Source organism: Callithrix jacchus, chromosome 17 (assembly GCF_049354715.1).
Source record: "Callithrix jacchus isolate 240 chromosome 17, calJac240_pri, whole genome shotgun sequence".
Taxonomy (NCBI): Eukaryota; Metazoa; Chordata; class Mammalia; order Primates; family Cebidae; genus Callithrix; species Callithrix jacchus.
In genome coordinates, this window is record NC_133518.1 from 65599166 (window position 1) to 65613553 (window position 14388).

The following is a 14388-nucleotide window of genomic DNA, read 5'->3' on the forward strand; positions in this document are numbered from 1 at the left end:
CTTTGTGACTACAGCCAACAATTCTTGGCACCTCAAGATGTTAAACAACTGCCTGAGCACGTGGTCTTCTGTGTGGAGAGAGTGCCAGGGAGGACAGACTCAGAGATAATTCCCTTCTATGGAAAGGCTCGCCAGCAGGACAATATTCGTTTAATGTGTGTCTTGGTCGCAAAATCTCATAAACAAAGTCGTCTCTGAATTCTTTCCTTCAGAGGGCAATACAATCAACCCTGTTCCAATCTACCCAGAACAAGACTAAGAAAGGCAGAACTTTAGATGGGAGATCAGCAAAGTACGACACCCTTATCAACAGTTTTTCTGAACAAATAGAACATCTCTAGGGCAAATATTTGCTAGTTCTAGTCAGATTAACTGGACTTTCCTCCTGAAAAACTTCATAAATATTACACATACAATGTTTTCATCCAAACTGAGATGTATTGGGGAATGAAAGAGAGTGCTATTAATAATTAGGTAGCAACAGCGAGCAGGTAATAAGACTGATCCAGGCAAAAGGAAACATATGGCCCATCCCCAAACAGAATTGCAAAAAGCAGCTCAGAAATGTATGGAACACACAGTTCCGTACGGTTGGTCACAGGAAAATAAGGATGCTTACCTACCCAGAAAACTGTGAGCAACCGGGACAGAAAACCATTTCAAGTATGCCCTGGTTCACATATCCTAAGGGTTGTGGTTAGCTAAACTATAATAGCACAAGGCCAGTTTAGAATACAATATGAGGAAGAGGACCATTCTGCTCATGGAAGGATGTGTAATACCCATGAATCCCACAAGAGTCCAATCAGAGCAGGCTCTGTACCTGGTTGGTACCAAAACACTTTCTTAAATGCCAAGTTTGGGGACCAGGCATGGTGGCTCACGCCTATAATCCCAGCACTTTGGGAGGCCGAGGCAGGTGGATCATGAGGTCAAGAGATTGAGACCATCCTGGTTAACAAGGTGAAACCCCATCTCTACTAAAAATACAAAAATTAGCTGGGCATGGTGGCGCACGCCTATAGTCCCGGCTACTTGGGAGGCTGAGGCAGGAGAATTGCCTGAACCCAGGAGGCGGAGGTTGCGGTGAGCCGAGATTGTGCCATTGCACTCCAGCCTGGGTAACAAGAGCGAAACTCCGTCTCAAAAAAAAGAAAAAAAAATGCCAAGTTTGGAAAAGATGGTTACTTTTCCAGACTTGGCACTTCAAGGAAACACATTCTGACTCAAATAAGAATTCATCAATAAAATCAAGTGCAGAATTAAAAGTGTGAGCTTCCTAGCAGCTTATGAGGACAGGGGATAAAAAGAGATAGTTTTTAGGTTAAAAAAAAAATGTGTTAAGTAAGCTTTTCTTTAGAGCCTTACTGCTAAAGCACTATGTCTTTGCTACTCAAAGTGTGGGCCGTGAACTAGTAGCAATAACATCCCTACAAAATTTGTTAAAATGAAGAATCTTGGGCCCCAGTTTATACCTACTGAATCAGGATCTGCACGTACAAGATGTCCAGGTAATTCCCATGCACGTTGAAGTTAGAGAGGCACTGTAAACAGAGGCCGGGTGTAGTTGCTCATGCCTGTAATCTCAGCACTTTGGGAGGCTGAGGCTGGAAGATCCTCTGAGGTCAGGAGTTCAAGACCAGCCTGGCCAACATGATAAAACCCCATCTCTACTAAATATACAAAATTTAGCCGGGCATGGTGGTGCTACTCCCGTAGTCCCAGCTACTTGGGAGACTGAGGCAGGAGAATCACTTGAACCAGGGAGGTGGAGGCTGCAGTGAGCTGAGATAACACCATTGCATTTCATCCTGGGCAACAAAAGTGAAACTCTATCTCAAAAAAAAAAAAAAAAAAAAAAACAGAGGCAGCAGCATATTAAATTAACTACTGAAAGAAGGAAAAGATTCTTTTGTTTGTTTGTTTTTGAGATGGAATCTCACTCTGTCACCCAGGCTGGAGTGCAGTGGCCCCATCTTGGCTCACTGCAACCTCCACCTCCCAGGTTTAAGCCATTGCCCCTCCTCAGCCTCCTGAGTAGCTAGGACTACAGGTGCACACACCCATGTCCAGCTAAGTTTTTTGTATTTTTAGTAGAGACAGGGTTTCACCATGTTGGCCAGGCTGGTCTCAAACTCCTGACTTCAGGTGATCCACCCACCTCAGCCTTCCAGTGTGCTAGGATTATAGACCTGAGCCACCTCGCCCAGCCAGAAAAAGATTCTTGACCTCAGTACCCTCCTCTGAGACAAGTAGGACACTCCTTGCTCACCTCTAACTCAAATTTGATGCTGCAGGTTGGGAAGGGATTGACCCTAGAGCAGATAGTAAAGCTGCAGGCCGTGGCTTTCCACTGGCTGCGTCTCAGCAACATGAGCAGGCTGCTACTCATCACTGCTGACTTTGACCTAGGGAGCTGCTTGGCCTTGAACACGTTTGAAGATGTGGCCAAGTGCATACCTCCTTGAACAGTAAATGGTTTAAAATGCCAGCTCACAATGAAAACATAGACCAAAAGTTCAATCCACTTAATTCTGTAAGTAATACAACAGAAATATACAAATTTTTATCTCCATTAAAATACTCCTCTCCAATCTTTTTAAATAGTACATGAGATATTCCCCATATACAGAAGGTATTGAGTTGTGAGAGAGAAAACAAAAAGTAAATATGGACTACTTCAAAGAAAAGCCCACTAGTTTTTTATTTCATCTTTATAACAAGTAAAAAAAATTACTTTTTCAACCAACCTGATAGCATGGATCCCTCATTAGCAGCCTCAGACAGATTAACACTCTCAGAAAATGAATAGATGGGGCTCGATTAACCCACTCTCTGAAAAAGGAAAACAACAGAACATGTTCATGTTTAAAAGCCCAGTGTGACAATTCATAAAAATGCAAGGCTATGAAGGAGTATAATGAACATGAGCAGCACTTAGATTTTTTGCCCTGGGGACTGTTATTTGGTACTTGAATGCTTGACCCATTTTAATTCAAAACACATTTAAACCATTTTTATCAGTGTGGAGGGGGGGCCCCTCAAACTTATATGGTTCATGCCACCACCCTTACTAACCCAGTCATATTTCATAGTAACGTAAGAAGATCAAAAGAAATAGCTAAATGTTCCAAAATTTAGGTAGGTCCAACTTAGTAAGAACGTATCCCCTAACAACTTGGTACCCATTGGAAAAAATAATACATTACATCAAAAGATGATGTTCATAACCAAACTCATTTATTAATGGGGGTGTGTGCATTAGTGGGCACAAACCAACTTCTCAAGCCTGGGAATCAGTTTAGACTTCACCCTCCTTGTTTTCTCTTCCCCTGACTTTCACAGAGCACTTGTTTATTTTTTTTTTAATCATCGCAACCACTGAAAATACAGCTTGTGAAAGATATGCCATCAGCTAAAGGAAGGGAGGGTGACCTAACATTGAAATCACAAACTGCCTTCAGTTCTTCATGCTATATCTGATGGATGTTGAGTAGCACTGAGGGGGCTTCTGGGTTTGTTTTTTTAGAAAATTGAAAATGTCTCACAGTGCCTCCTGAGAGTTCTCTGCAATCCAGGGGCAGTTTGGTGCTCAGTCTGGGAAACTCTGTGATAAAGTATTTTTATTAGATTAGTTTTCCTGGAAGCAGACCCTGAGATGAAGATGAAGTGTGCGCAAATTAATGATTGAAAACATGCTCTCAGGAGAGCCCAGTAAGGGAGTGGGAGGAACAGGTAGGGGAAGAGGAGAAATCCAAGCGAGGGTGTCGCATCAGGAAAAATCTCCCCCAACCCGATCCCACAGTGGGGCTCTGGAATGTAAGTTACCCCTGAGAGTTGTCCCGTAATGAGGCAAGGGCACTGGGCTTTTCTATACTACTGAAGCTGTTGCCATTGGCCAAGAGCTGCAGGAGGGACTGATGGAACATTCCCAGACACTACCACTGGCTCTCTGTGCCTGCAGGCAAGGCAGACTCAAGGAACCTGAAGGTGGCTGGTGCAAGTGTTGCTGGACAGGAAGAGGCCAAAACCAAAAGGGTGAGGACGGGAGGATTCCGGGCAAAACACCAACACCACGCTACAGTTCTACAGTGAAACTCAGCAGAATCCTTTAAAATCAAAGTCACAGTCACAGGAGAAGTCATATTATGACAGAAACGGAAGGTGTATTTACCACAGGTCTGTTCAGAGGGGAACAAAAACAAAAACTCGATTTTTGCTTTGAATATTGGATATAGCCAATATCCAAAATACCATCATCAGATTTCTAAAGATGGACTTAACTTAAAAGTATCACCTCAACAGCATCGAATGCTACAAGTATTCACTCCACTAATTGTGAGAGGCTTTCAACGTTTCCTTATGTTTAAAAGCCCAGTGTGATTATTTAGTTGCAAAGAATGATTTAGTTGCATCCTTTCACAGGTCTTTAAGGACAACTGCAGCTTTGCAATGCTGTTGAAAGAAGCCAGACACCAATCCAGTTTAGAGGTGGTCACAGGGTGTTGCACCCAGCAGCCCCTCAGATATGCACTGATGACCAATTCTCTGATTTAAACCAGTGTTTTAAAGGATTGGTCTCAGTTTAGGTACCTCTCACTTAGATTTAAACCTAAGGGAACTCATCAGTCCAGACAGAATCCCTCCACTGGCATGCCTCTATGAGCTCAGAAGCTGAGGTTAGCTTAGAAGCAGGAAGTCAGGGTAGGGATAGTCTATGCTCTTTGGTGACACCCACATCCCTTCCTGACCCTGCTGGGCCACTGAGAACAATTTCTATTTTGTTGCTCAGCTGTCCCACATCCAGTTATAGCTAGTAGTAAATGTAGTCAAGCTTTTCAGTCAGCTCCCAGTGTTGCTTCACAGGCTATAGAATGTGCACGGTGCAAGGTGGGTTTCACATCAGTTGTTGAGGATGCTTGTAACCAAGGAGTTGGAGCAACGGAGCCCAGACTGAAACCAGAAGCTGTGGCTTCCTGACTCGGTTTGATAGTTAGCATGTCTGAAACTGACTTGATGAACTCTCCCTCAGGCCTGATCCTTCCAGTCATCTAGGTGACCAGACAGAAACCCTTGCTGTTGTTCTTGCCTCCTCTATTTCCCTCACATTCCTTGCCAATTCCTTAGCAAATACTGCCTGCTCTACCTTTAAAATATCTGTCTCCACAACCTGGCCACTTCTCACTCTCTCCTCCACCCCGATCTGGGCTCAAGCCACCATCATCTTTTGCTTGTGCCATTGCAAAAGCCTCCTACCTGGCATCTTTGCTTCCAGCTTTGCCCTTTCCTTTGCTCTCTCACATCTGCCAAGATGATTCTTTATAAATACAAGTCCATTCATGTCACTCCTTGGCCCAAACCCTCCAACAGACCCCATGTCATTCAGCGTAAAAACCAACGTCCATACCATGACTCACAGGCCCTCCAGGGCCTGGCCTTCCCAGTATACCTCTGTCCTTATCTCTTTCCACTGCCCCTTGTTCATTCCCTCCCAGCCATGCTGACCCTCTCATTTCATGGCTGAGCCAAGTGCCTAAGGTGCTTCCCATGAAACCCTTCTGTGGCTTTTCAACACTGAAACCTCATAAAGAATTTCAAAGATGTTCTCCATGACATGAGGCCAGTCACCTGCAGTTGTTCTAACCACAGTGTATGTTGTGGTGCAGAAGTGGCCAGCACAGCTCAGACTGACCTCTTGAGGTGAGGAAGGGAGGCTGAGCACTGTCATGCACTGGAACTTGGAAACAGAAAGTGGCCCCAGCCAGGTGACACTTGCTCACACTGCCCTCCAAGGTAGTTCCATAGTGGTGCTTAGTGCACACGTTAGCAAAAGCCTAAAATACAAAGCATTTTCTATTTCATAATCAGCTAAGAAAAAGTGAGGGAGATCATGGAAGCTATTCTAGACTAGAATCCACATAATTTCTCTCCACATCTCCCACCAGCTGAGCTGGTTGTGTATCCAACAAAAATAAAGATCTGTCCCTTGTCAGACAGAGCAATTACTTGAGCTGTGGACCCAAGCCACCTATTGCCTGTCCTGTTCCATGTTGATCCTTGGCCTCTGGGTACAGTTCAGCTTTGTCTCCTCCATGATCCTAAGAAATCTAACTCTGCCCCCAAACCTGCATATCTCAAACCTGAGTGAATCAGACCCACCTTCCTCAGAGTTAGATGAACATCTGTAGTGGCTACCACTAGAAGTGCTTCTCCCCACCCTACCCCACTCATACTCCCAAGCCACTCACCATTCCTTCCGCCTACGAAGACTGACCTCATGGGAAGGAGGCTGATAGGTAGGCTCCTCCCAAAGCCTTGTATTCCTGAGTGCTCATTATAGATTACAGTCCCCCAACAAGGCCTGGCTCCATGGAGAGATGTTGAGTAAGATGTGCAAAGAACATTGCTGGCTGAGAAATACTCTTCTTCCAACCACCAAGACTCCTGGCTCCCAGCAGCTGTGCTGCCACCACAGTTGCCACCTCAGCCCCTCCTCTGGCCCAAGCACCATGTCGGTGACCCGTTTTTGCCAAGGGGACAAAGCCCAGTTTCTTCTGAAAATAGGGTCAGGATTCAACCAATCTTGAAACTGCCAGCCAGGCAGAATTATCTGAGGCCACATTAGTAAGTGTACTGTGGTTCATCCTGACTTCAGATCGGACATACCGGCATTGGGAAAAATAAACCAAATTTGAAATACATTTTGAATTCAAAATCATTGTCTATGGGGCATTTATTAAAAATATGGTTATTCTGGCCAGGCACGGTGGCTCACACCTGTAATCCCAGCACTGTGGGAGGCCAAGGTGGGCAGATGACCAGAGGTCGAGAGATTGAGACCAGGCTGGCCAGTATGGTGAAACCCCGTCTCTACTAAAAATACAAAATTAGTCAGGTGTGGTGGCACATGCCTGTAATCCCAGCTACTCAGGAGGCTGAGGCAGGAGAATCACTAGAACCCCGGAGCCAGGATCATACCATTGCACTCCAGCCTGGGCAAGAAAAGCAAAATTCTGGCAAAAAAGAAAGAGAAAAAAAAAACCATATATACATATATATATAGAGAGAGAGAGAGCCTTAGAATAACCGTGTGTGTGTGTGTGTGTGTGTGTGTGTGTACAGGCATGTATATATATATATATTTTTTTCAGGCCCTGGAAAACCTGTCTGTCTGCAAAGATATACATATACATATATATATATATATATGCCTGTATACACACACACACACACACACATACACACACACAGATATTCTAAGGCTCCTAATACAAAGAGGATATCTTTAATCTTTATGATTAGGAAGAGGGTACATGACAAGTTTCTCTTTCAGGCGCTGGGGTTAGCTAAAGACAGCATGTAGCCTGAAGAGATACTACATCCCGAAGATCTAAAGGAAATAATGATCAGGTTGCAACAGCTGCTAGCAACCTAGTGATGTTGAATGCTAATTACTTTTCATTATTTAAAGGAAAAGTCATGGGACATTTTAAGAGATGATTCATGCTACAAATATGTGTTCACTTGGTATTTTTACTGTTAGCCACATACAATCTTCATGAGGACATTTCATGACTTTTCCAGTGACTTTTCATATTAATATAAATATAAAAAGTTTGTTTCCTTCCCACCTCCCAGGAAAAAGTATAGAACAAAAATTCCAGAATAGTTTTTTTTTTTAATAAAGAAGTGTACATAAATGAAGAGTTCCAGAAAAATCTCAGAGTTGAAAGTTCTGTTCCAACCAAATGGCATTTTCGTTTTGTTTTGCAATTTGGGAACTGAAGCCCAAAGCTATTAATATTTCTACGTGGCCTCTGCTGCTGTAAATGTAAATAGAATTCCTGGTGGCTGAGTTCTTTGGCTTCTCGTCTCTTTGCGCTGACCTCTGAAAGAGCAGTTGTTCCTTCCTTGGCTCTCAGCCCTTAACCCACTGCAAGGACGGGTGCATGGGATGAAGTGCTGGTGTTCAAGGGGAATTGCATGCTCTGTAAGACAATATATATATCCGTTTGCCAAGAGCTGGAGGACAAGGAAACACACAGCTTAGTGCAACTGGAGAATTACAGTGAATAATAGTGACAGATTGTAAAGATGGTCATCTTTATTTTACTGGCTCAGTAATTGAAGCCTGGAAGAGCTGAGTGTCTGCTCAGTACACAGCTGCACAGTAAGTAACAGAGCCAGGTGCCAGACTCCCTTCCAGTGCTCCTGCCATCCCTCCTCTCCACCTAAGTCTATACAAGGGATGGCTGAAGAGAAAGTGACTCCATAGATATGTTTAATATGGGAACAGTCATGTTCAGCAGAGTGGCATAGGGGCAGCCCTGAAAAACCTGTCTGTCTGCAAAGATAGTATTTCTCTAGAGGCCATGTCTCAATATAGCAGCCACACAGAGAAGCAAATTCATAAGCGGGCAAATATTTGTCCCCCTTGTGACTGAACTTACGCCACTGTTTTCACAGGACTATTAATACAAGGCAGCGTGACCAGCTCCTGCTACCCCTGTCCATGACCACCTGCCATTCTGCTGTCAGCATCAGGTGCCACGTTCTGCCATCAAAATAAAGAGAAGGAAAAGCACTGGAGACACAATATTTGAGAGGGGAAAGAGTAGCCGGGGTTTCAGCTTCTTGCACTGTTAAGAGAAACCAATATGTGACGTGAGGGTTCTAAGCAAAACACCAGTCACAAAACTGTGCTATTACAATAAAGCAGGGGTAACTGAACCCAGGCACTGATGCAGAAGGCAGAGGTGACAACGCTGACCGCCATCTGTAGCACACTCTGTCTCTTTGATGTCACAGCCCTTTTCACATTGTAGTACTGTTTTCATTAACACGTAAGGCAAACCAAAAGAACCTGCCATCTTTGACTCAGTGTTTAAAAATGGAGGAATTCAAGCCTGTTTCAGAATAAATATCACCTCAAATTCATAAGACAGAGTCCTGTTTTTTTTTGGAGAGTTGCAAAAGTAAAATTCACATCAATGCAAAACTTTAAAAACAAAAAATCAAGAATATATCTGAAGAAATTCATCCTAAATGATTATTTAGGGAATTCTCACTGACTTACTTTACTGTTCTTAATAGGTCTTTGTTCTTTCTCTGTGTCCCCTACTAAATCTAGCATGGAATGTGCACCCAATCAGAAGCCCATCAAATGGATCATGTTGGCCCCTACAATCAGGATATAAATGGGCATTCTTAGAAGTCTTTCTTTATACAATTAATGAAAATTTCAGAATGTTTTCAAATATTTAATATATGCTCATCACCTGTGATCAGCCAAGTACTATTACAAGCCCAGGAGTACAGCAGAGGAGAAACCCATGCACTTGTACTCATGAAGTTACATTCTGATCACAAAAACAAGTAAAAATGCATATCAGGTGGTGGCTGGTGGAGAATAATCAAGGTTAAGGATTTATTGAGTACTGGGTGCACTATTTTAAGACAAGTCAGAGAAGAGATCTTTGATAAGATTAGCATCTGAATGCTTTGAGGGATTGAGCCATATGTATGTCTAGGTCAGAATAGCAGAGTAGTTAAATATATAGTCCTGACATGGGAATACTATAATCTGCAAACAATAGCAAGGAAGCAAGTAGGGCTGGAGCAGAGTGAGCCAAGATAGAGCAATAGGGATTGGGGTGAGACAGATAGCAGAAGCCAGAGCTTTAGGGGCTGTGTAAAGTAAGAACAGGGCCTTTGGATTTTTTTTTCAGGGAAGTCACTGGAAGGCTCTGGGCAGAGGATTGACATAATGTGACTGAGATTTTGAGTGGATCCTTCTAAATGCAGTGTTGAGAACAGAGTATAATGAGCCAAGCATCAAAAGCAGGGAGCCCTGCTAGCCTACTGCAATGGTCCGAGCAAAATGATGGCAGTTTGGACTAGCTGATGCGGAACACTAAAACTGAGGTGTTCTCTCATATTGAGTGAGAAATATCAAAGTACTGTTTTAAACATGTTAACTTCGAGATGCTTAAAGAAGGAAGAGCCCACAAATCAATATGTATAACAAAAGATGAATTTTCAGCAAAAGAGAGTGATATGGTTTGGCTGTGTCCCCACTCAAATCCCATATTGAATTCCCACATGTTGTGGTGGGAGGGACCTGGTGGGAGGTAATTAAATCATGAGGGCAGGTCTTTCCTGTGCTACTCTCATGATAGTGAATAAGTCTCATGAGATCTGATGATTTTAAAAATGGGAGTTTCCCTGCACAAGCTCTCTTTGCCTGCTGCCATCCATGTAAAACGTGACTTGCTCCTCGTTGCCTTCCACCATGATTCTGAGGCTGCCCCAGCCACATGGAACTACAAGTTCATTAAACTTTTTTCCCGCATAAATTACCTGTCTCGAGTATGTCTTTATTCACAACATGAAAAGGGACTTAGAAGGCCCCATTTCTTAGAGCAAAGCAGAGAGGAAACTTCAGGAAAGGGCAGGTTTCACAAGACTGTTTAGGAAGTGGGTGATTTTTAGCTGCGGAAGTGCAATTCCTGGAATGTAAGCAGCAGTTACTGCCTGGCTCTCAGAAACTCGTGGACTTATGAGAAACTGTCATTTATCGATTTGGCCAGGTTTAAAACTGGTTCTGGTGGTTACCTGTAGCCAAGGAACAAGCAGTTCTTTCCTGGGAAGGTAGGAACATTTTCATTGCATGCCTATTGACAACCAAGTAAATGAGCTACACAGGCAGTAGTAAATAGCAGTAAATAGTAAGTCTGGTTACCAAAGTGACACTTTCCCTGGTGCACTAAAACAAATTTTAAATGTGCATTGATTAGTAAAGAACAAGGGAATCCGTGAGGCATAAAAGAAAAGAGACCAGCCAAGGCTTTGTCTCAGGACCTTGGACTTTGACTCATCTCCCACATCCAACAAATGAGGCTGAAGAAGGTTTTCTTCAAAGTCCATTCTACCTTTACAATTTTGTGACTTTTTGGTATATGTGGTCACCCCTTGGTATCCTCCAGAGTTCTGGGATCCCCATGGCTACCAAAATCCACAGAACATACACACTTTCTCTCATATACTATAAATCACCTTAGATTACTCATAATACCCAATATGATGTAAATGCTATGTAAATATTTTATTGTTGTGCTTTTATTGTTTTTTCTTGAATACTTTTCTAATTTGCAGTTGGTTGAATCTGATGATGCAGAACCCTTGGATACCAAGGGTTGACTGTGTGTGTGTGCATGTGTGTGTGTGTGTGTGTATACATCTACCTAAAATACCCTAGATAACATTGAGAAATAGAGTAAAAGAGAGGCAATAAGACAAGATTATATTCTCAATGATCCAGCTGTTTAAAAAGTTCTACTCTGGGTAAAAGCAGAAGGTAGTTTTGTATGTGCATAATAATCTATCAAATAAGTGAAGAAAAAAAGCATAAAACTGTTAAAAGATTAAAAAGAAATACAGCAAAAATTAATGTAGCTATTTCTAAGGTATAAATAGTAAATTTTCATGTTTTTATAACTTTCTGTGTTTTCCAAAATTTTAAAAGCAATCAAAATAATTTAATGCAAAGAAATTCCAAATAAACAATATTAGCCTCAATGTTCCCAAAAAAAACAGTGTCAGTGGCTTGAGCAGGGGATAAAAGACCTGCAAAGAGGTGGGGACAGAGTGCCTCAGGCAGAGGACTAGCATGGTCAAAGGATAAGAGGTGACAGAATAACTTTCAAAGGAAATTTCACTCTAACAGAAATTTCACTCTAAACTCAGTAAGTCCAGGAGAGAAACTGGACAGGATAAAGAGATGAAGCCAAGAAGGAAAAAGATCTCAAAGACCTTTGTGAACCAGCTAAGGAGTGGGCCATTAAAAGACTTTTAAGTACATAATAAAGACACAAACCTGGCCAGGCACAGTTGCTCACGCCTGTAATCCCAGCACCTTGGGAGACCAAGGCAGGTGGATCACCTGAAATCAGAAGTTCAAGACCAGCCTGACCAACATGGCAAAACCCTGTCTCTACTAAAAAATACAAAAATCGGCTGGGCATGGTGACATGCACCTATAATCCCAGCTACTCAGGAGGCTGAGGCAGAAGAATCGCTTAAACCCAGGAGGCAGAGGCTGCAGTGAGCTGAGATCAGGCCACTGCACTCCAGCCTGGGTGCATCTCCAAAAAAAAAAGACACAAACCTCAGACTTTTGTAGCATTAATGAAACTTTAGCCCAGTTTATGGTGCTGACTTGAAGCTGTCTCTGGGGAAGTTCTCAACTATCTGGCAGACTTTACCAAGGTGACCAGACTTCTTTTTCCTTAGGCAATAAAGAAACTTCAAAGGCCTCTACTGGCCTCTGTACTGGCTGAAGAGATAAATTCATAGAAAAGGCATCTTTTCATTAGCTTCATCTATTTCAAGAACTTATTCATAACATTGAAGCGATTCCCCCTACATCCCAAATTCTGGTCCTCTCATCTTACCTCCCTCCGTGATGGGGTCTGGATAGTCAGTACTGAGGACCAGATAAAGATTGAAAGGAAAAGAGTCAGTTGCTTCATGATCTAGGCCTGGAGCGGACATGGATAACAACTTCTCTGATAGCTAAACAAATAACTATATTACTCCTCTTGGTTATAAAGTATCTATGATGTTCTCAGAATGCTTTTTATGATAATTTCTAATAACATTGTGATGTTTTCTCCTAATTCAAGACGTTTTCTCTTATACATAGTGCAAGCATACTTCTCATCTAGACTCCTTACAGACTCATTTCCAAAATTCTTCAAATTTGTAGCAGATATATCAGGAAACTGGTGAATAAAACAATAAGGATACTAACTCATTATTTTTAGAAAAGTAAATTAATTTTTTTGACAAATAAAGTCTTACTAAATGGTTTCTTCCAACTCATTCTAACTACAATGAGCAACTAGGACAAGCTTACCTCTAGTTACAGGCAAGGGAAGAGGTATATCCTGGTTATTCTAGAACAATAGCACCAGAACGAGGCCAGGTAAGTAAACCCGCTTCAAAATAACACCAAATGTTGTATTAAAGAGCAGAAGGAAAGACTGAAACATCGTCTTAAAAAATAAATTATGAAACTAAGATGTATTTTATTTTACATTTAATAACATTTAAGTTTTACTGCTGCATTGCCCTGGTAAATAGAACAAAGTAAGAATGAATTCTGCTGACATTTTTGGCATACTTTTACTGAAAAAAAAATCATATAACATGATCCAACATTTGTTCTTTAATTTCTGATTTTGCAAGAAAAAGAGGTTCGTTTTTATGAATATATTTTTTCCCAAAGTCCTCTCCTATTCTTTGTTTCTCAAAACATACCCTCATCATCTTCCTTGCTAATGCTCTCTTCCTTAATTGTCAGGTGGCCTATTTCTGCCTGAGCCTGATTTGTCATATTCCACCAGCTCAGTTTCACCACTTTCAATAACTTCATAAAATTCTACATCGTTAGCCAGATTTGCAAGTCTATTTCACAAATCAATAATATATGCCTCATAATACGGAATCTTCACACCTGCAAGGAATGGACTAACAAAGAGGAATCCCAAAGAAGTAGCTTCACACAAGTCATATCTAAATAGAGGTCAATTTTATAAGAGGTCAATTAATTAAAGAATATGATAATGTTTTTATAACTTTTACTTCCCATCATAGCTCATAACAACCTGGTCTTGGATACCAAGCACCCTTCGTACTTTCCTGTTCAGGCAGATGAGATGGAAATAGAATCAAACACTACTACAGACAAATGACATCAGGACAGAAAAAAAAAAGATTGGAATAAAAAAAAAAGAAAAAAAAAGATTAGAAGATCAAAATGTGTTTCCATATCCTGCCATACACTGAGATTAGTTACCAGGAGCAACAGTTCAGGAGAGCTGACTTGTACTTGCTTCCTCCAATAAGAAGGAACAAAATAGTGAGTAGATAATTCTGCCTCAAATAGGTCACCCAAAAGAGAATACTGTAATTCAATAGACAAGTGGCAGGCAATTCCTAAAGTAAAGAAGGAGAAGGAAGTGAGAAGGAAGTGAGGCTGCCTGCTCAACCAAGGTCCGCTGGGATTCAAGAGAGACTACAATACAGGGAAAGGGTGAATGAGAGACCTTCAGTGGTTCACATTATCACCATGGACTCCTGCAACCCTAGTCATGGGACAGCCCCTTGACCCACAGCCATACACAGTGGCTCACGCCTGTAACCCCAGCACTTTGGGAGGCCGAGGCAGGTGGATTACTTGAGGTCAGGAGATCGAGACCAGTCTGGCCAACATGGTGAAAACATGTCTCTACTAAAAATACAAAAATTAGGTGGGTATGGTGGCGGGCATCTGTAATCCTAGCTACTCACAAGCAGAGGCAGGAGAATCACTCAAACCTCAGAGGT

At 42.1% G+C, this 14388-nt stretch overlaps 1 protein-coding gene across 23 annotated transcripts in view; it reads right to left on the reverse strand.

Moving 5' to 3' along the window:
• Nucleotides 1–14388, reverse strand: part of NEK10 (NIMA related kinase 10) — a 260598-nt gene that overhangs the window by 209368 nt on the left and 36842 nt on the right. For all 23 annotated transcript variants that reach the window (XM_078354426.1, XM_078354423.1, XM_054247045.2 and 20 more), the window contains one exon: nt 2751–2835. Coding sequence is in view for 20 of the 23 variants with exons in the window: in XM_078354423.1 (XP_078210549.1) it covers nt 2751–2835 (85 nt within the window). In the remaining 3 variants the exon portion in view is untranslated. The remainder of the gene's footprint in view (nt 1–2750; nt 2836–14388) is intronic.